The 20994-nt window shown below is 49.9% G+C and overlaps 1 protein-coding gene across 7 annotated transcripts in view; it reads right to left on the bottom strand.

The window, feature by feature from the left end:
- RIMBP2 (RIMS binding protein 2) overlaps positions 1 to 20994 on the bottom strand; it is a 1349166-nt gene that overhangs the window by 586904 nt on the left and 741268 nt on the right. For all 7 annotated transcript variants that reach the window (XM_086942673.1, XM_086942667.1, XM_086942669.1 and 4 more), the window contains exon 7: positions 8649 to 8699. In XM_086942673.1, coding sequence (XP_086798799.1) covers positions 8649 to 8699 — 51 coding nt within the window. The remainder of the gene's footprint in view (positions 1 to 8648; positions 8700 to 20994) is intronic.

Below are 20994 nucleotides of genomic sequence, written 5' to 3'. Positions count from 1 at the left end.
ATGTGTCAGCTGCCTCTTACAGGAATGTGTTGGATGCCTCATACCGGACATGTGTCAGATGTCTCATACTGGACATGTGTTGGATGCCTCATATAGGACATGCATTGGATGCCTCATACAGGACATGCATCGGATGCCTCATACAGGACATGCATCGGATGCCTCATACAGGACATGCATCGGATGCCTCATACAGGACATGTGTCAGATGCCTCATACCGGACATGTGTCGGATGCCTCATACAGGAATGTGTTGGATGTCTCATACCGGACATGTGTTGGATGCCTCATACAGGACATGTGTTGGATGCCTCATATAGGACATGAGTTGGATGCCTCATACCAGACATGTGTCAGATGCCTCATACCGGACATGCGTCAGATGCCTCATACCGGACATGTGTCAGATGCCTCATACCGGACATGTGTCGGATGCCTCATACAGGAATGTGTTGGATGTCTCATACCGGACATGTGTTGGATGCCTCATACAGGACATGTGTTGGATGCCTCATATAGGACATGCATCGGATGCCTCATACAGGACATATGTTGGATGCCTCATACCGGACATGTGTCGGATGACTCATACAGGAATGTGTTGGATGTCTCATACCAGACATGCGTTGGATGCCTCATACAGGACATGCATCGGATGCCTCATACAGGACATGTGTCGGATGCCTCATACCGGACATGTGTCGGATGCCTCATACAGGAATGTGTTGGATGTCTCATACCGGACATGTGTTGGATGCCTCATACAGGACATGCATTGGATGCCTCATACAGGACATGCATCGGATGCCTCATACAGGACATGTGTCGGATCCCTCATACCGGAGATGTGGCGGATGCCTCATACCAGACATGTGTCGGATGCCTCATACTGGACATGTGTCAGATGCCTCATACAGGAATGTGTTGGATGCCTCATACAGGAATGTGTTGGATGCCTCATACTGGACATGTGTTGGATGCCTCATACAGGAATGTGTTGGATGCCTCATACTGGACATGCGTTGGATGCCTCATACCGGACATGTGTTAGATGCTTCATACCAGACATGTGTCAGATGTCTCATACCGGAAATGTGTTGGATGCCTCATACCAGACATGTGTCAGATGCATCATACAGGACATGTGTTGGATGGCTCATACCAGACATGTGTTGGATGCCTCATACCGGACATGTGTTGGATGCCTCATACCAGACATGCGTCAGATGCATCATACAGGACATGTGTCGGATGCCTCATACCAGACATGTGTCGGATGCCTCATACCAGACATGCGTCAGATGCCTCATACAGGACATGTGTTGGATGCCTCATACCAGACATGCGTCAGATGCCTCATACAGGACATGTTTTGGATGCCTCATACAGGACATGTGTCGGATGCCTCATACCAGACATGTGTGAGATGCCTCATACCGGACATGCGTCGGATGCCTAATACAGGACATGTGTCGGATACCTCATACAGGACATGTGTTGGATGCCTCATACCAGACATGCGTCGGATGCCTCATACCAGACATGCGTCAGATGCCTCATACAGGACATGTGTTGGATGCCTCATACAGGACATGTGTCGGATGCCTCATACCAGACATGTGTGAGATGCCTCATACAGGACAGGCATCGGATGCCTCATACAGGACATGTGTCGGATGCCTCATACAGGACATGTGTCGGATGCCTCATACCGGACATGTGTGAGATGCCTCATACCGGACATGTGTGAGATGCCTCATACCGGACATGCGTTGGATGCCTCATACAGGACATGTGTCAGATGCCTCATACAGGACATGTGTCGGATGCCTCATACCAGACATGCGTCGGATGCCTCATACAGGACATGCGTCGGATGCCCCATACAGAACATGCGTCGGATGCCTCATACAGGACATGTGTCGGATGCCTCATACCAGACATGCATCGGATGCCTCATACAGGACATGTGTCGGATGCCTCATACCAGACATGCGTCAGATGCCTCATACAGGACATGTGTCGGATGCCTCATACAGGACATGTGTCGGATGCCTCATACCAGACATGTGTGAGATGCCTCATACCGGACATGCGTCGGATGCTTCATACAGGACATGTGTCGGATGCCTCATACAGGACATGTGTCGGATGCCTCATACCGGACATGTGTGAGATGCCTCATACCGGACATGTGTGAGATGCCTCATACCGGACATGCGTCGGATGCCTCATACAGGACATGTGTCGGATGCCTCATACAGGACATGTGTCGGATGCCTCATACCAGACATGCGTCGGATGCCTAATACAGGACATGCGTCGGATGCCCCATACAGGACATGCGTCGGATGCCTCATACAGGACATGTGTCGGATGCCTCATATGTGCCCTGAGCTTCACTGAGTCGCTAATGCGTCTCGTGTCTCTTACCCCAGGATTATTGATATACGAAGAATTAATCACAACTGATGAATTTTTGTGCCAAAATGTTCCATGCAATCTGCTGATCAATACTTGCTCTGTGGTTTTCCAATTAAGAGGAATTATGGCGTCTGAACACATTATCGATTGCCAACAACAAGGCGGGTGTCAGCAACATCTGTGAGGCTGTGTTTGAGAAACAAGCCGCAGCACCTCTGTTCGAGCCTCCCTCTGCCCCCGCGGCAGCGTACTGAAGCTCTGAGCCCTCACAGCACCCCCTGCAGGGGTGGCATCCAATGTGTCTTAGCAGAGCCCTCCCTACCCAGACTATGAGTCTTCTTGATATGTGTGTGCGCAGCACACAGGGCTGTCTCACTAAGAGGACACGACATGGCTGCCGCTGGCACATGTGTGATTAATCAGGTCAGACGTTTGGCCGAACCAGGCTCGGACCGCTATTTTGGGAATTATTGAGGCAAAAACTCGCTCCATGCACTGCGTGTACAGGGTATGGTGACCATCATATTTCGGCTTACACGCTTCGTGAGTGTCATGCATGGACGGTGCTACCTAGTGCACGTTCATCGAACTACCCTTCTTGGACTTATTGTGAAATGGCTCTTTTATAAGATTTGTGCCCTGAGGTAGCTCCATTGTAGGCGAAATTCCTTGGATCGAGTTCTTGAATCCAATTGACGGTTTTCAATACTCTGGGCCCGATTCACAGAATTAACTTAAGACAAAATCCTAAACTTACTACTTTTGGTATTCACAGAAGTTAGGGTTTTGTCTTAAGAAAGACTTAAGACAGACTTAAGTTAGGATTTTGTGTTAAGACAGACTTAAGACAGACTTAAGACAAACTTAAGACAAACTTAAGATAAAATCCTAGCTTCTGTGAATACCAAAAGTAGTAAGTTTAGGATTTTGTCTTAATCAGGCCTCTGTGTGTTGCCGCTCTGACGTCATGTAACATGGCTGCCGATGTCTGCGGCGACATGTCACGATGGCAATGGAAGCTACATCTTTTGGGGTCTTGCTACTGACAGCTTTAACCGACTCTTGCATCCCATCCCATAGGTTGACATAACTTTAGAGTGGGCTTTAAGCAGTGCCGTGCTCGTGACTGGATGGCTTTATTTATTGCCTATTTTTAAGCTATTCCTGTAATTTTACTTCTTTACCATCTTTTCTGACTGGATGAGTTGTTTCAATCCACTGCTGACATCGGAGAACTACTTTTAATTCTGCTTTCCTTTTATCCATTTGACCGCCTCTTCCGGCCTCTGTGCCCCGAGCTCTCTCTCCCTTCCCTGGTTGGCAATTTTTTTTTAATGTATTTTTTGTGAGTTTTCCGCATTTGCACACTGCTACCAGTTGGCTCAGTTATTTTTATTAGCTTGACATCTCTTGCAAACTCTATTTTACAATATATGTTTCAAAAGTGGCCATTGGCCATCTTGGAATGGTAAATTAATATGAAAGAATCACAAGAAATATACACTCTGACACACTAACGCCATCTAAGAAAGGTTTTTATCTTAAAGTAAATGAAAAAAAACATTTCAAGAAGGCTTCCCATGATTGCAGAGGCGCGCACTGCTCGTTAACACATCAGCAACCACTTGGTTTTTAGATAATTATTTTAGAATGTTAGCATATTGTAATGATTTTAATTATTCGAACAATAAAAGCTTTTTCACGTTCACGTTTCACTTGGGATGGGTTGTAATACTTTATGTGATTGCAAAGAGAACAAGCATTGCATTATCGGCGAGACCGGCTGCCTCTATCAATGCTTGTTTTAGTGGATAGGGCAAAGGGCAGAGCTATTTATTCCATATTCGCCTCCTTATGTGATGTACTTCATGGACTCCAAGGGCATGGAGACGCGCAGGGAGCAAACAAAGGCGCACAGAGGCCTCGTGGAGGCCGTGAACCATCCGTGATGTGCTCGTGGCCACGTCATGGAGAGCGCAAGGCCAGCTCATGGCCAGCTCATGGCCAACTCATGGCCAACTCGTGGTCAGCTCATTGACAGCTCTTGGGCACATCATGGACAGCTCATGGACGGCTCGTGACCAGCTCATTGACCGCTTGTGGCCAAGTCATGGAGAGCGCAAGACCAGCTCATGGCCAGCTCGTGGGCACATCATGGACAGTTTATGAACAACTCATGGACAATTTATGGACAGCTCATGGCCAGCTCGTGAACAGCTCATTGACAGCTCTTAGGCACATCATGGACAGTTTATGGACAGCTCATGTCCAGCTCATTGACAGCTCTTGGGCACATCATGGACAGTTTATGGACGGCTCATGTCCAGCTCATTGACAGCTCTTGGGCACATCATGGACATTTTATGGACAGCTCATGGACGGCTCATGTCCAACTCATTGACAGCTCTTGGGCACATCATGGACAGCTCATGGACGGCTCATGTCCAGCTCATTGACAGCTCTTGGGCACATTATTGACAGTTTATGGACGGCTCGTGTCCAGCTCATTGACAGCTCTTGGGCACATCATGGACAGCTCATGGACGGCTCGTGTCCAGCTCATTGCCTGCTCTTGGGCACATCATGGACAGTTTATGGACAGCTCATGGACGGCTCATGTCCAGGTCATTGACAGCTCTTGGGCACATCATGGACAGCTCATGGACGGCTCATGTCCAGCTAATTGACAGCTCTTGGGCACATCATGGACAGCTCATGGACGGCTCGTGTCCAGCTCATTGACAGCTCTTGGGCACATCATGGACAGTTTATGGACAGCTCATGGACGGCTCATGTCCAGCTCATTGACAGCTCTTAGGCACATCATGGACAGCTCATGGACGGCTCGTGTCCAGCTCATTGACAGCTCTTGGGCACATCATGGACAGCTCATGGACGGCTCATGTCCAGCTAATTGACAGCTCTTGGGCACATCATGGACAGTTTATGGACGGCTCGTGTCCAGCTCATTGACAGCTCTTGGGCACATCATGGATAGTTTATGGACAGCTCATGGACGGCTCGTGTCCAGCTCATTGACAGCTCTTGTGCACATCATGGACAGCTCATGGATGGCTCGTGTCCAGCTCATTGACAGCTCTTGGGCACATCATTGACAGTTTATGGACAGCTCATGGATGGCTCATGTCCAGCTAATTGACATCTCGGGCACATCATGGACAGCTCATGGACGGCTCGTGTCCAGCTCATTGACAGCTCTTGGGCACATCATGGACAGTTTATGGACGGCTCGTGTCCAGCTCATTGACAGCTCTTGGGCACATCATGGACAGTTTATGGACAGCTCATAGATGGCTAATGGACAGCTCGTGTCAAGCTCATGGCCAGCTCGTAGGCACATCATGGACAGTTTATGAACAACTCATGGACTATTTATGGACAGCTCATGGCCAGCTCGTGGTCAGCTCATTGCCTGCTCTTGGGCACATCATGGACAGTTTATGGACAGCTCATGGACGGCTCATGTCCAGCTCATTGACAGCTCTTGGGCACATCATGGACAGCTCATGGACGGCTCATGTCCAGCTCATTGACAGCTCTTGGGCACATCATGGACAGTTTATGGACAGCTCATTGACGGCTCATGGATGGCTCATGTCCAGCTCATTGACAGCTCTTGGGCACATCATGGACAGCTCATGGACGGCTTGTGTCCAGCTCATCGACAGCTCTTGGGCACATCATGGACAGTTTATGGACAGCTCATGGATGGCTCATGGACAGCTCGTGTCAAGCTCATGGCCGGCTCATGGGCACATCATAGACAGTTTATGAACAACTCATGGACTATTTATGGACAGCTCATGGCCAGCTCGTGGTCAGCTCATTGACAGCTCTTGGGCACATCATGGACAGTTTATGGACAGATCATTGACGGCTCATGGATGGCTCATGTCCAGCTCATTTACAGCTCTTGGGCACATCATGGACAGTTTATGGACAGCTCATGGATGGCTCATGGACAGCTCGTGTCAAGCTCATGGCCAGCTCGTGGGCACATCATGGACAGTTTATGAACAACTCATGGACTATTTATGGACAGCTCATGGCCAGCTCGTGGTCAGCTCATTGACAGCTCGTGGGTACATCATGGACAGCTCATGGATGGCTCATGTCCAGCTAATTGACAGCTCTTGGGCACATCATGGACAGCTCATGGATGGCTCGTGTCCAGCTCATTGCCTGCTCTTGGGCACATCATGGACAGCTCATGGACGGCTCATGTCCAGCTCATTGACAGCTCTTGGGCACATCATGGACAGCTCATGGACGGCTCGTGTCCAGCTCATTGCCTGCTCTTGGGCACATCATGGACAGTTTATGGACAGCTCATGGATGGCTCATGTCCAGCTCATTGACAGCTCTTAGGCACATCATGGACAGCTCATGGACGGCTCATGTCCAGCTCATTGACAGCTCTTGGGCACATCATGGACAGCTCATGGACGGCTCGTGTCCAGCTCATTGACAGCTCTTGGGCACATCATGGACAGCTCATGGACGGCTCGTGTCCAGCTCATTGACAGCTCTTGGGCACATCATGGACAGCTCATGGATGGCTTGTGGTCAGATTTGTCAGCTCATGGACATTTTATACAGACGTTATGGTCAGCTCATGCTCACCTCATGGGCATCCGATATCCATGTAATGTGAAAGCGTTATGATGTCACTGGGTGCATTAAGTCGCGTTATGATATCACAGCGTGCTTTCAGTCGCGTTATGATGTCAGTGGGTACCTTCAAGCGCACTATTATGTCATGGAGTACATTCAGTTGCATTTAGATTCTCACTGGTGCATTCATTCGTGTTATGATGTCACTGGCTGCATTCAGTTGAGGAGGTGATTTTAGGTAAGGGTGTGTTTATAGAGATGTTGACCAATGAAATGTCAGTGCGTCCACGGATTGAGGGGTTCGCCATTTGGACTGGGTGGCAGTCATGTATTGGGATTACTAGTACGGCGATCAGTTGGTTAGGTGAGTATCTTACAGGTTAGGTGGGTAGGTTATAGACTGCCAGGCTAGACTACTCATCAGGGCTTTAGATTTTAGTTTGTGATGCAGATTATAGGTTATGTTGTAAATGACGTGTTCGCAGCGTAGTCCACAAGTCTGCTGTGCAGACTGAGGGGGGGGGGGTAGAACTGTGGTTTTCAGGATTGAATGTGACGAGTATGGGCTGGGGGCCACATTTATGGGTTACAGAGTTAGATTACTAGTTCGGTGGGGAGAGTATGGGTCGTCGTCTGATAGATAATGGATGGGTAGATGACAGTGAAGGTGAGAAGAGAGGGAGGGGTGAGCACGTGGTGGTCAGAGACGGCCCTGCGGCCGGAGATGACCTGTTCAGATCCTGGACTCGACCGTCTGTGGTCTAGGGACGTCACCACCAGAGTGCGGAAGAAGGGGACATCGCAGGATCAGAGTAGCAAACTCTCCAGGGAGGGGCCCCCCGTTTAATTAAGAGAATGGCTTTAGCCCTTGCTTGTCAGTGGACTCATTATCTTAAGGTATCTGGGTGATCTTGAGGGTTTGTTTCCCATGAAGGCGACCTTCTAGCTCTGATAAACTCATCATAAAACAACACCTCAGAGCGAAACAGGTGTCACAGAGCTCAGAGCTCCAGCAGGGAATCAAGGCCAGTCCGGTGAAGGCAGCAGGGGGTCTAGAAACTTTCTGCAGCAATGTTTTACTACTGTCTGCCCCTGGTGGGGCATCGAGTGTCTACAGCAGGTCAATGGCATTATCCCCCTGTTTGGTCCTCGTATTCTCTGCATCAGATGGATGAAGGCCTGAGCGCAGCTGCCAGGGGCTCAGCAGGCTCTGACGTCAGAAGGATGCTGCGAACTGACATCACAGCTGAGCTATCGAGAAGACGTGGCCACACCTAATCTACAAAGAGGTCCCTGGAGTGGAGAAAAGACTTCATCGAGAGTCTGCAACAGGTCAGAGATGATGCAAGGAGGCCAGTGGACCATCATAAACCCGACTGGTGCCTCTGCAAGGCCTGGGGGGCTGGGGCGGAGTCAGCTTGTGTTGCAGCCCATAGGCCTTCCAGAGGCACCAGCATGCCATAGATGCACAAATATATAAGTAAAACTCCCACCCTGTGGCTACAACTTGCCAACGCACCACACAGACACACACACGTCTCCGGTCTCTTACCACACGCACGGAGCACGTTCCAAGGCGGCCGCCTTACCTCTAGCAGTTGTACTGCTCCCTCATGTTCCTTCTTGGCTTCGACCTGAGCCTTAAGGAAAGGAAAGAAACATGGTTACTCAGTCACTGGTACAGCAGATGTATGTGTGTGGGTGTGTGATGTGTGTGTGTGTGTGTGTGTGGTGTTTGATGTGTGTATGTGTGTGGTGTGTATGTGTGGTGTGTGTATTTGGTGTGTGTGCGTGTGTATGTTGTGCACATGTCTGTGTGGTGTTTATGTGTGTTGTTTATGTGTGATGTGTGTGTGTATGTGTGTGTGTGTGTGTGTTGTGTGAGTGGTGTGAATGTGTGCTGTGTGTGTATGTATGTGTGGTGTGTATATGTGCTGTTTATGTGTGCTCTGCGTGTATGTGTGTGTTGTTTCTGTGTGGTGTGAATGTGTGCTGTGTGTGTATGTGTGTGTAGAGTGTATGTGTGCTGTTTATGTGTACCGTGTGTGTGTGGTATGTATGTGTGCTGTGTGTTTGTGCATGTGTCTGTGTGGTGTGTATGTGTGCTGTGTGTGTATGTGAGTGTGTGTGGTGTGTGTGTGCTGTTTATGTGTGCTGTATGTGTATGTGTGTCTGTGTGTCTGTGTGGTGTGTATGTGTGCTGTTTATGTGTGCTCTGTGTGTATGTGTGTGTGGTGTGAATGTGTGCTGTTTATGTGTGCTGTGTGTGCATGCGAGTGTGTGGTGTATGTGTGCTGTTAATGTGTGACGTATGTGTATGTGTGTCTGTGTTGTGTGTATGTGTGCTGTTTATGTGTGCTCTGTGTGTATGTGTGTGTTATGTGTATGTGGTGTGAATGTGTGCTGTTTATGTGTGCTGTGTGTGCATGTGAGTGTGTGGTGCATGTGTGCTGTTAATGTGTGATGTATGTGTATGTGTGTCTGTGTTGTGTGTATGTGTGCTGTTTATGTGTGCTCTGTGTGTGTTGTGTGTGTGTGGTGTTTATGTGTGCTGTGTGTGTGTATGCCAAGTGCGGTAGTTGCAGGGTGAACCATGATGACTGCAGAACTCTGGACCCTACAACAGCAGCCACCTTAAAAAGTATCAACCTGTGCCCCAACCCAGCACCACTCCTCCTTCCAAATACACTGCGACTGGGATTAGAGGTGTGACGTCACCAGGAGCCAGCAAGTGGAGTGCCTTGTGCTGTCACGTTCACAGGTAGATATTTTTGCAGACAGATCCTGTTGCCTGCTTGATATTATTAGCAGGTTTGTTTAATGACGTTGTCATATTAGGTGGTAGATGCCTGCGCGCTCTGTGATGGAAGCGACGCGTGTTTGGGGGCGGGCCATAAAAAGCAGGTGGAGGGAACTGGGGGACGTTGTGGGGTAAGAGTGGTGTTTGGCTGTAGTAATGCAGTCATTTCTCAGGGCAGGGTTTAGCCAAGACCTTTTGATTTTACTAAAATAACATAGAGTGCACTTACGGGTGCTTCAGCCAGCCCTCGACAACCATTGGCCTGTTGCTGTGTCAGTCACATTCCATCTCCTGCTCAACAAACACCACCAAGTAATGGGTCAGCCAATGCCATGTGCGCTTACTGAGACCAAAAGAGATTAGTGGCGAGGGCCCAGCAGCCCCCACGGCAAAGAAGCTTCGCAAAATCACGGACTAGACAAACAAGCACTGGTAAGACCAAAAGGCGGCAGCCAAGGCCAGACGCAGTGGGTTAGCCAATGCTTGTTTAAGAAGATTCATCACAAAAGTAGGATTTGGCAGGCAGCAGGAGGCAGCTCTGTGGTTTGGCACAGGATTTCGGAAGGTTTCAGCTTCAGGCCCTGCAGTAATTACGAGGCAATTCTTGGGAATCTCACTGGGAAGGGCAGGTGGCTTCAGTGGTGTAATAAGAGAGCCGGAGCGCGCGCCCCGCCCCTTACTTGGGCGTCCCAGCAGACAGCAGCGTGTAATGTGCACTGGGGCGCAGTGCCTGGAGCGCAGTGCCTAGAGTGCGGTGCCTGGGGCGCAGTGCCTGGAGCGCAGTGCCTGGAGCTCAGTGCCTAGAGTGCAGTGCACTGAAGCACAGTGCACTGGAGCGCAGTGCCCTGAAGCGCAGTGCCTAGAGCACAGTGCACTGAAGCGCAGTGCATGGAGCGCAGTGCCTGGAGCGCGGTGCCTGAAGCGCGGGACATAGAGTGCGGTGCCTTGAGCGCAGTGCCTGGAGCACAGTGCCTAGAGCGCGGTGCCTGGAGCGCAGTGCCTGGCTTGCAGTACCTGGAGCAAAGTGCCTGGAGCGCAGTGCCTGGAGCGCGGTGCCTCGAGCACGGTGCCTGGAGCGCATTGCACTGAAGCGCAGTGCCTGGATCGCGCACTGCTCTCCGAGGCGCTGAGCTCCAGCGCATCTACAGAGCTCGCACCGACCCACACTAGCGGCTGCAGGCAAGTCAGCCCTAGTACGCCTGCTTTTCTGTATGGCATTGTATTGGCAGGGCTTTACGTGGGAAGGCTAAAGGGGGGCTCGAAACGGGTGTCTATCTGGCTCTGTTTTGTGCCCTGGCACAGGTGGTCCGTGTTTTTTTCCAGACTGAAGTGACACCAGGCACATGGATGTGCGCTGCTCACACTGCTCACTTCTCTCTAGTGTGCGTGGGCTCACACTGCTCACTTCTCACTAGTGTGCGCGTGCTTACACTGCTCACTTCTCTCTAGTGTGCGCGTGCTCACACTGCTCACTTCTCTCTAGTGTGCGCGTGCTCACTTCTCACTAGTGTGCGCGTGCTCACACTGCTCACTTCTCTCTAGTGTGCGCGTGCTCACACTGCTCACTTCTCTCTAGTGTGCGCGTGCTCACACTGCTCACTTCTCTCTAGTGTGCGTGTGCTCACACTGCTCACTTCTCACTAGTGTGCGCGTGCTTACACTGCTCACTTCTCTATAGTGTGTGTGAGCTCACACTGCTCACTTCTCACTAGTGTGTGCGAACTCACTCTGCTCACTTCTCACTAGTGTGCGCGTGCTCACACTGCTCACTTCTCACTAGTGTGCGCGTGCTCACACTGCTCACTGCTCACTAGTGTGCGCATGCTCACACTGCTCACTTCTCTCTAGTGTGTGCGTGCTCACACTGCTCACTTCTCTCTAGTGTGCGCGTGCTCACACTGCTCACTTCTCACCAGTTTGGGCATGCTTTCCAAACTGCTCACTTCTCTCTAGTGTGTGCGAGCTCACACTGCTCACTTCTCACTAGTGTGTGCGAGCTCACACTGCTCACTTCTCACTAGTGTGCGCGTGCTCACACTGCTCACTTCTCACTAGTGTGCGCATGCTTACACTGCTCACTTCTCTCTAGTGTGTGCGAGCTCACACTGCTCACTTCTCACTAGTGTGCGCGTGCTTACACTGCTCACTTCTCACTATTGTGCGCGTGCTCACACTGCTCACTTCTCACTAGTGTGCGCTGCTTACACTGCTCACTTCTCTCTAGTGTGTGCGAGCTCACACTGCTCACTTCTCACTAGTGTGCGCTGCTCACACTGCTCACTTCTCACTAGTGTGCGCATGCTCACACTGCTCACTTCTTACTAGTGTGCACGTGCTCACACTGCTCACTTCTCTCTAGTGTGCACATGCTCACACTGCTCACTTCTCACTAGTGTGCGCATGCTCACACTGCTCACTTCTTACTAGTGTGTGCGAGCTCACACTGCTCACTTCTCACTAGTGTGCGCGTGCTCACACTGCTCACTTCTCACTAGTGTGCGCATGCTTACACTGCTCACTTCTCTCTAGTGTGTGCGAGCTCACACTGCTCACTTCTCACTAGTGTGCGCGTGCTTACACTGCTCACTTCTCACTATTGTGCGCGTGCTCACACTGCTCACTTCTCACTAGTGTGCGCTGCTTACACTGCTCACTTCTCTCTAGTGTGTGCGAGCTCACACTGCTCACTTCTCACTAGTGTGCGCTGCTCACACTGCTCACTTCTCACTAGTGTGCGCATGCTCACACTGCTCACTTCTTACTAGTGTGCACGTGCTCACACTGCTCACTTCTCTCTAGTGTGCACATGCTCACACTGCTCACTTCTCTCTAGTGTGCGCTGCTTACACTGCTCACTTCTCTCTAGTGTGTGCGAGCTCACACTGCTCACTTCTCACTAGTGTGCGCTGCTCACACTGCTCACTTCTCACTAGTGTGCGCATGCTCACACTGCTCACTTCTCTCTAGTGTGCACATGCTCACACTGCTCACTTCTCACTAGTGTGCACATGCTCCTCACTAGTGTGCACATGCTCACACTGCTCACTTCTTACTAGTGTGCACGTGCTCACACTGCTCACTTCTCTCTAGTGTGCACATGCTCACACTGCTCACTTCTCACTAGTGTGCGCGTGCTCACACTGCTCACTTCTCACTAGTGTGCGCTGCTCACACTGCTCACTTCTCACTAGTGCGGCATGACGTCATGCCAGGTGAGCGCTGTAGGGGGAGGGAAATCCTTTAAAGAGAGTCATCTTTTCTCTCTGGATTTCCCTTCTCTTTTTGAGACTCAGGAGCAGCAACATTGTCCTGGTGCCACCAGGGCTTTAAGTGGATCTTTTTTAATACTATATAGAAGCCATACTTGCTGCTAATTTATCTTATGCCACTAACAAGCATTGACAAAGCCAATAATCCTGACGTGTGGTAGGTAAGATGTTACTTGTATCAAATACCTGGATGGAATGACAGGAACAGCAAAATACAAGTCAGGCGGCACACTATACTAAGGACAGATTTTTAGCTTGCGTGTTTAAGCCACGCCCTTTATTACACTGGCCACGCCCCTTTGAGAGACCCCCCCCCCCCCAGTTTTTCCCTCCAAATTAAAGCCCTGGTATTAGCATCTGTATAGCGCCTCACAGCGATGGGTAAAACAGAAAATTCCTAGGGAGACCGGAGCAAGGGCCGGGCCATGAGTCTGGGGTGACTCTGACAGCCACGCACGAGCAGAGCCTCTCCATTCAAACCACGCTTTTTTCTCGAGCGGATTTGTTTCACTAGATTCTATCCGTGAACAGGAGCAGTTTTCAAACACGCACCTTTCCCCACCTCCAGGTGACACGGCCTCGACGGAACCAGGATATGTTAGTCTGTTCAGTGCACCCTGCACATGGCCCACAGTGTGATTGTGTGCACAGACATGATTGTGTATTAAGCCGCACCGAGATGCTTTTGTTACATATATTGCACACCCTGAACTGATTTCCTTCAATGAGCCCAGATTTGACACTCAGTCAAAATAAGGCTCAGTGAAGTAAAGTGACTTGTGTAAGCTCACACATTAGTGATGCGGGGAAGCTGGGATTTGAACCCTGGTTTCTGGTTACAGATGTAAATGTAAATGTGGGTGTACTTGTAAAGCGCACTGTGACTCCAAGGAGTATCCTGGCGCTGTAGACTGCTGGGGAACCCGTCCTGGTTTTCCCTGTGAGATGGTCCCTTTCTGGGTATCTCCAAGGTGAAGACAAGCATCCCCGGCGTCTGTGGGGGGCCATTGTAGAGATGAGGCAAGCTTAATGCCCAGAGTTGCCGAGTGTTTTCCCTGGTTAGAGTAGGCACCGAGGCGAGAATTATCGAGTCCACTGACCCTGGTTCACGACCCTGCCGCGTCGGGAATTGAACCCTGGTCCCGGGCCGTTCTCTGCTTACGAGTCTGCCGCCTCTAACCAGTGAGCCACACCAGATCCACTGGATGCATGGCTCCTTCTCGATCCCTTTTATCAACACAGTACAGAGAACTATGTTTCATTATTTCGTGGCCTAAATTAGTAAACAATGTTCAATAAATACCAGTGTGATAGGTTAAACCAGTCGGAGAGGATGACGTCTTTTTTAAGAAAAGAACAAAGCTCTCAGGAAGGCAGGAGACTCTTTTGATGCTAATATCACAGCTCTCTCCTGAGAAAACACACATTAAAGAGGAGCGAGTCAGCACCTGACCGAGAACACTCGCTCTGATTAGCATAACAAAGAGGCCTGACTTCCCACAGAGGCTGATCTTCTTTCTGATCCAGGTCTTTAGTGGTCCAGGTGAAAAGCAGCTCACCTGCAGACACAGGAACCTGAAAAGCACCTTTAAGATTCCATGCGCTCACCAGCCCTGCGTTCCGTAGGGCAGAGAAACGACAGAGGCTCGGGGGCTTGGCACAGATCTAATGTGGCTCGCGAGGCCAATGGACAAGGGCCGAGCCAGATATTCAGTTCGAGCCAGGCTCGAGCCTCACTAGGCTGGCCCACCTCTAGCACCTCACACTCCCGATCATGCCTCGAAGCGCTTTAGGGTGGTGGAGTAAGAGACTAGTCTGGAGCATGGATTGTAGACTGGGGGGTTATAGGGCTCCTCTTTGGGGGACTTTGGATGTTGGGCAGTTGAGGGGAGGCTCCAACCGTGCCACATTTACTTGAAACATTAATGGTGAATGTTGAGACCTTGCTGCACCGGCCAGGCTACTCTTGTGTTTGTTGAGACACTTGTTGATCACGATTTATCACTTGAGTGCATCACTTCTACCCAGCAAAAAACACAGTTGATGGACAGAATGCAGAACAATGTCTTAAATTCACCCTAGTACAAAGATCTGGGCCTAAATCCATCGTTTTTTTGCACTCCACACCACCCTAGGTCAGACAATGGCTATATGCAAATTAGCCTTGACCCTGTGCCTCATGGGAACAGTCCAGCCCGAACTACCAAGCCATGTCCGAGTGGGCTGGGTATGCTCAGACGTGAGTCCCAGGCTCTCCACATCACTGGAGTCAAGCTATCCAGGCTGAAGAAGGCTGATAGCCAGAAACCGGTCCTTGGATGCTTGATTCCGGTCTAGGAAAGATATGGCTTGGTAGTTCGGGCTGGACTGTTCCCATGAGGCACAGGGTCAAGGCAGATTTGCATATAGCCAGTGTCTGACCTAGGGTGGTGTGGAGTGCAAAAAAACGATGGATTTAGGCCCAGATCTTTGTACTGGGTGAATGTAACACATTGTTCTGCATTCTGTCCATCAACAGTGTTTTTTGCAATTTTCACCCCGAGTGGGCTGGGTATGCTCAGACGTGAGTCCCAGGCTCTCCACATCACTGGAGTCAAGCTATCCAGGCTGAAGAAGGCTGATAGCCAGAAACCGGTCCTTGGAGGCTTGATTCCGGTCTAGGAAAGACATGGCTTGGTAGTTCGGGCTGAACTGTTCCCATGAGGCACAGGGTCAAGGCTGATTTGCATATAGCCAGTGTCTGACCTAGGGTGGTTTGGAGTGCAACAAAACGATGGATTTAGGCCCAGATCTTTGTACTGGGGTGAATGTGAGACATTGTTCTGCATTCTGTCCATCAACTGTGTTTTTTGCAATTTTCACCCCGAGTGGGCTGGGTATGCTCAGACGTGAGTCCCAGGCTCTCCACATCACTGGAGTCAAGCTATCCAGGCTGAAGAAGGCTGATAGCTAGAAACCGGTCCTTGGATGCTTGACTCCGTTCTAGGAAAGACATGGCTTGGTAGTTCGGGCTGGACTGTTCCCATGAGGCACAGGGTCAAGGCTGATTTGCATATAGCCAGTGTCTGACCTAGGGTGGTGTGGAGTGCAAAAAAAACGATGGATTTAGGCCCATATCTTTGTACTGGGGTGAATGTAAGACATTGTTCTGCATTCTGTCCATCAACTGTGTTTTTTGCAATTTTCACTTCTACCCAAAGCACCGAGCACGTGTGCATTTCACCAATGTTCACTTTGTGGCTTGAAATTGTTTTTCATAAACGCCTTTGAAGAAATGTTATTCTTCATTTGGGGGCATATTAACAAGCGGCAGCGCTAATTATCCCTGGCCGCGTCTAGCGCTAGTTTCCCTCTATTTACAACGCTTAGTGCATTTGCGATGAAAATTCCAGCGATAGCAGGGAAATGTCCCAACATCACTGGAAAACCAGCGATGTTCACTGCTAAACAGCGATTACCTTGCTGATACGACCCTGCGGTCGTAACCCCACATTCCACCTCTCATGCAAAGTATGCCTAACACTGGATTTTAGCAGACGTTGAAATCCAGCATTAATGGCCGGTTAGCGCGATTTTGTTTATCGCTATGCCGGCTGGGGCATTGTTATAAATATTGTGAAGCTGCCTTCATGATATTTCCCCATGTTGTCTATTGAGGCACGTCTACTTTGCATCTCATTAACGATGCGATGCAAAGCAGGTGCTAAATCACGGTAACACGCGCTAGCGTGTCCATGCTAATATTGCGATAAAATTTTCGCCGTTTTTCGGCCAAAAATGGACGCTAAAGGGGCGATAATTTTATCGCGGCCTCTTGATAATATGCCCCCAAGTTCTTTGCATCTAAAGTATTGTTACTCAGGACCATTGTGTTTTTTGTTATATTTACTAGTGGCTTCAGGTAAGCATGAGCTGCAACAGAGAGAGGTAAGAGATACATAGGTGAGCAGCTGTCAAAGGTGCAGCAGGTGTAGTGGCACCAGGGGGCCATTCTATGACGGACCCTATTTTCTTGTATTGGGGCCACGGCACCCTTGCCATACCACTGACAGCAAACAGCATCACCCCTAACCCTGGACGTAGTTCGCGAAGTAGCGCTATGCGTAGCTAAGCAAAGTGCACTTTGCACTACGTGAGCTACGCGTAGCACTACGTAAACTGCATAGTACCCTGTTCGCACTGTAAAAGATGCCGGTTTCAATGCTTGCACAGTGCGGACAAGCATCCGGCACTGTGCAATCATTGAAAACGGCATCTTGGACAGTGCAAGCTGTAGTTTTCTGCCGCTCGAGTAGATTTTTACTCGAGCAGCAGCTTTCTCAACCCGGACTGATAGTTTCTCATCGCGAGCGGTCACGAGCATACGCGACCATTCGCAATGAGAAACCTGACCTCCCCGCGTTGAGAATCTCGCCGGGAGGTTTATTTTCCACGCTCGCGATCGGCAACTTGATGTTGCTGATCGCGAACGAGGAAAAAGTCTCGTCGGGATGTCATTTTGCTTTCTCGCGGTCTCCAACTTGACGTTGAGGACTGCGAGGAAGTAAAAAATGACCGCTGCACTACGCTACGCTATGCTACGCATGTTTGCACTGTGCTATGTGCAATTCGCATAGTGCGAAGTAGCGGAAAATTCTCTAACTATGTGAGCGTAGCGTAGTGCTTTGCCCAGGGTTAATCACCACCAAAGGACGCAGTGAAGGGGCGTCTGCTACAAACACATAGTGGAGCGGGGGGCTGCTGTGCTCACACAAACCCAGGAGCATTTTCGTTCAAGGCGCACTTTAGGAATGGGGTTCAATACAGGTGGAGACGGGCCAGACCCCCTCTCCTAGAGACGTGCCCCAAGTCATCTCACCAGGGTGCCCCAGGGACAGGTAAATTACTTATATGCTCATTCTTTTCATGGCCCCTCGTCTACGGCAGATTCTTCAGCTGTCCGATGACATAAGAGTTTGTGTTCCCCTTCTGAGCACGAGCATTGTCAGCCTCTTTGGGGTGCACTGATTCGGAGCAGAGGTTTGGATTAGGGGGTACATGGCCTGGCAGTGGCTGTTGGGAACCCCACAGTGCACGGAGATCAGTGACAACATTGGGGGTTCCTCACAGTGCTTTGAAGGTGAGGGTTGACCCCACAGAGCACTCTCTGGTTGGTGGTTTAACAAAGGCCACAGTGGGTGGGGCTCTGTCGCTCCTGAATAGCTTCCTTATAGCACTTTCTTGTTGTTTAACAAAGGCTCCAGAGGGTGGGCCCCTGTCGCTCCTGCATAGATTGTGCACAGCATTCCCTGGTGGTGTAACAAAGCCCTCAATGGGTGGTGCCTCTGCCCCTCCTGCATAGATTCTGTATACCACTCTCTGGTTGTTTAACAAAGGTTCCAGTGGGTGGGGCCTCTGCCCCTCCTGCATAGATTGTGCACAGCACTCCCTGGTGGTTTAACAAAGGCTCCAGAGGGTGCGACCTCTGCCCCTCCTGTCCCTCCTGTCCCTCCTGCATAGACTCTATCTAGCATCCCTGGTGGTGTAACAAGGGCTCCAATTGGCTGGGTCTCCGAATACTTCTTAGTTGACGCCATACACCCAAGTGAACCCAACAATTCCACTATTGAATGTCTGAGTCTACATTTAATATTGCCCATCGTAAAGTTGGTCGGTACCTGCATGCATGACAGCATCTGCTCAGACACGCTGCTACTCCCTATGCTTATGCACAGTGACGCTAGGTGCAGATTGAGAGACAGGTTGCTTCGAGTTCTCAATTTCTTCATTGAGAATGAAGTCATTCAGCCAGACTGTTGATTGATTTTTTCAAGATTATTTTATTATTTTTAGGTCTTGCCTAGGCAGCGAGACATGCTGTCCTACAATATGAGCTTTAAGCACAGCCCCATATTTTCAATTGGCTCCTCTTACTGTCCTTTGTAAATGCCGGCTTTTTATTGGTGAATAGGCATAGTAGTCCCTCCCTTTGGACGTTTGTTTCCTCCCATGAGGACTGCCCCTGTTACATGTGCTCTTACTCTTTGAGTTATTTAGGTTACGTTTGTTTAGTTGGCCTGCCTCTGCTCCTGTTAAGTGTTTTCTTTACTTGTGCACGGGCATCAAGAAACGTTTGCAGCCTCAGATTAATTTGCTGTGCTGTTTACCCATTGTGAGAGTTTGCCTACCAGAACCCTTCGACTACGATATCCAGGCTCCTCTCGTCTATCTTCGCAGGGCTACGAACGGGGATACAACCTGGAAGTTCCTCCCTCGAAGACCGGAAGCAGTTCCTCAGGGCCAATAAGAGGGGAGTGGAATAACCGTTACGGGGAGGAAGTAGGTGGAACCAGGACAGCGTGGAAGGAAAACGCGGGACCCGAATTCAAGCAGGAAGACGCGGGACCCGGTTTCAAGCAGGAAGACGCGGGACCCGAATTCAAGCAGGAAGACGCGGGACCCGGTTTCAAGCGGGAAGACGCGGGACCCGAAAACAAGCAGGAAAACGCGGGACCCGATGTAAAGCAGGAAAAAGACGCAGAACTCGACCGGAGGAAGACTTGGACATCAGGAACCAACGAGGACGAAGACGAAACGTGGTCCGAAGATTGGTGGTGTCCGGAGGTGGCTGGAGAGCGGCCGTGACTCAGGAGAGTTACGGCGGAGCCAGGTTAGTGATTGTAAACTGGGAATAGACGGGAGAGGGTGGTAACGAACGGGTGGGGGTAGCGTCCAACAAAGTGATAACTCCGAGTTCTTTGTGAATATAACGCTGCCTTAGATTAAATCCTATGTTACTGTAAGCTCATCCTGATAATCGAACCTTAGTAGTAGATAATAGTATACTACCATTTTGGGTGTGGTAAAAACACCCCTTATTGTCCTTTCTTTCAGTCCTTACTGTATGCAGGACTGGTCTCCAAAACGCTTAGGTTGTGAGATTATAACGTTATGACTTTTTGACATAACACTATTTTATTCTAACGGCTCCTTTTCATTTCTTTATTTCCTATGAGCCTCCGGGGAACACACCACGATCACGGACACAACGAAGATCGGACTTCAACATCCTCGTCGGACTCGGATGACGCTATAAAATCTCAAAAGCCTATAACTCAACAACCTTCAACTTCTTTACCAATCCTTAATAAACCTTCCTTTAAACCTATTCTTCAGCCTCCTCGCCTGTTTATCAAGCCTGCCCTCCCACAAGTGGTGTCAGAAGTGGGATTTGAAGGCGAAATGGAGGCCGCCCTAGCCAAAATGGCTGAAAACCAAGAACATTTGGGAAAAGTAATGGAACGATTCCTAACGGTCGTAGAGGAAGACCGAGGGAAGCTACAAAAAGTACTCACCGACCAGGAACAAACACAGGGAACCGTTGTAGACAAGTTAACCGCGGCACTCAGTCAACAAAGAGGTCCTACAACCTTACCCTCGGTAGTACTACAACGGTACGTTGCAGGAGAGGACCCAGACTTTTTCTTTAGTAACTTCGAGCGCATGGCCAACGCGGCCTCATGGCCCCCGGAAAAATGGGGACAATATTTGGGTCCCCTACTGTCAGGTGACTTACAGGCCGCTTACCAAGCTGCAACCCTTCAGGGAACGGTTCCCTACGCAGACATAAAAAAATTTATTTTGGAAAGACTAGGAATTGATGATGAAACATATCGAATCAAGTTACGACAAATGAAAGAGGGTCCAGAAGAAACTCCACGTGCACTCTATTTTAGGGTGAAGGACATGGCCGATCGTTGGTTGAAACCAACTACTACAAATAAGGATGGGATTATGGCAAAAATATATTTAGAACAATATTTAACATCTCTGCATCCACCCATTCAACGATGGGTGCGGCAACAGGCAAACCTCACTCTAGAAACG

Source organism: Lissotriton vulgaris, chromosome 11, assembly GCF_964263255.1.
Source record: "Lissotriton vulgaris chromosome 11, aLisVul1.2, whole genome shotgun sequence".
NCBI lineage: Eukaryota > Metazoa > Chordata > Amphibia > Caudata > Salamandridae > Lissotriton > Lissotriton vulgaris.
Note: the sequence above shows the minus strand (reverse complement) of the source record. Positions and strands in the feature narration are given on the sequence as shown.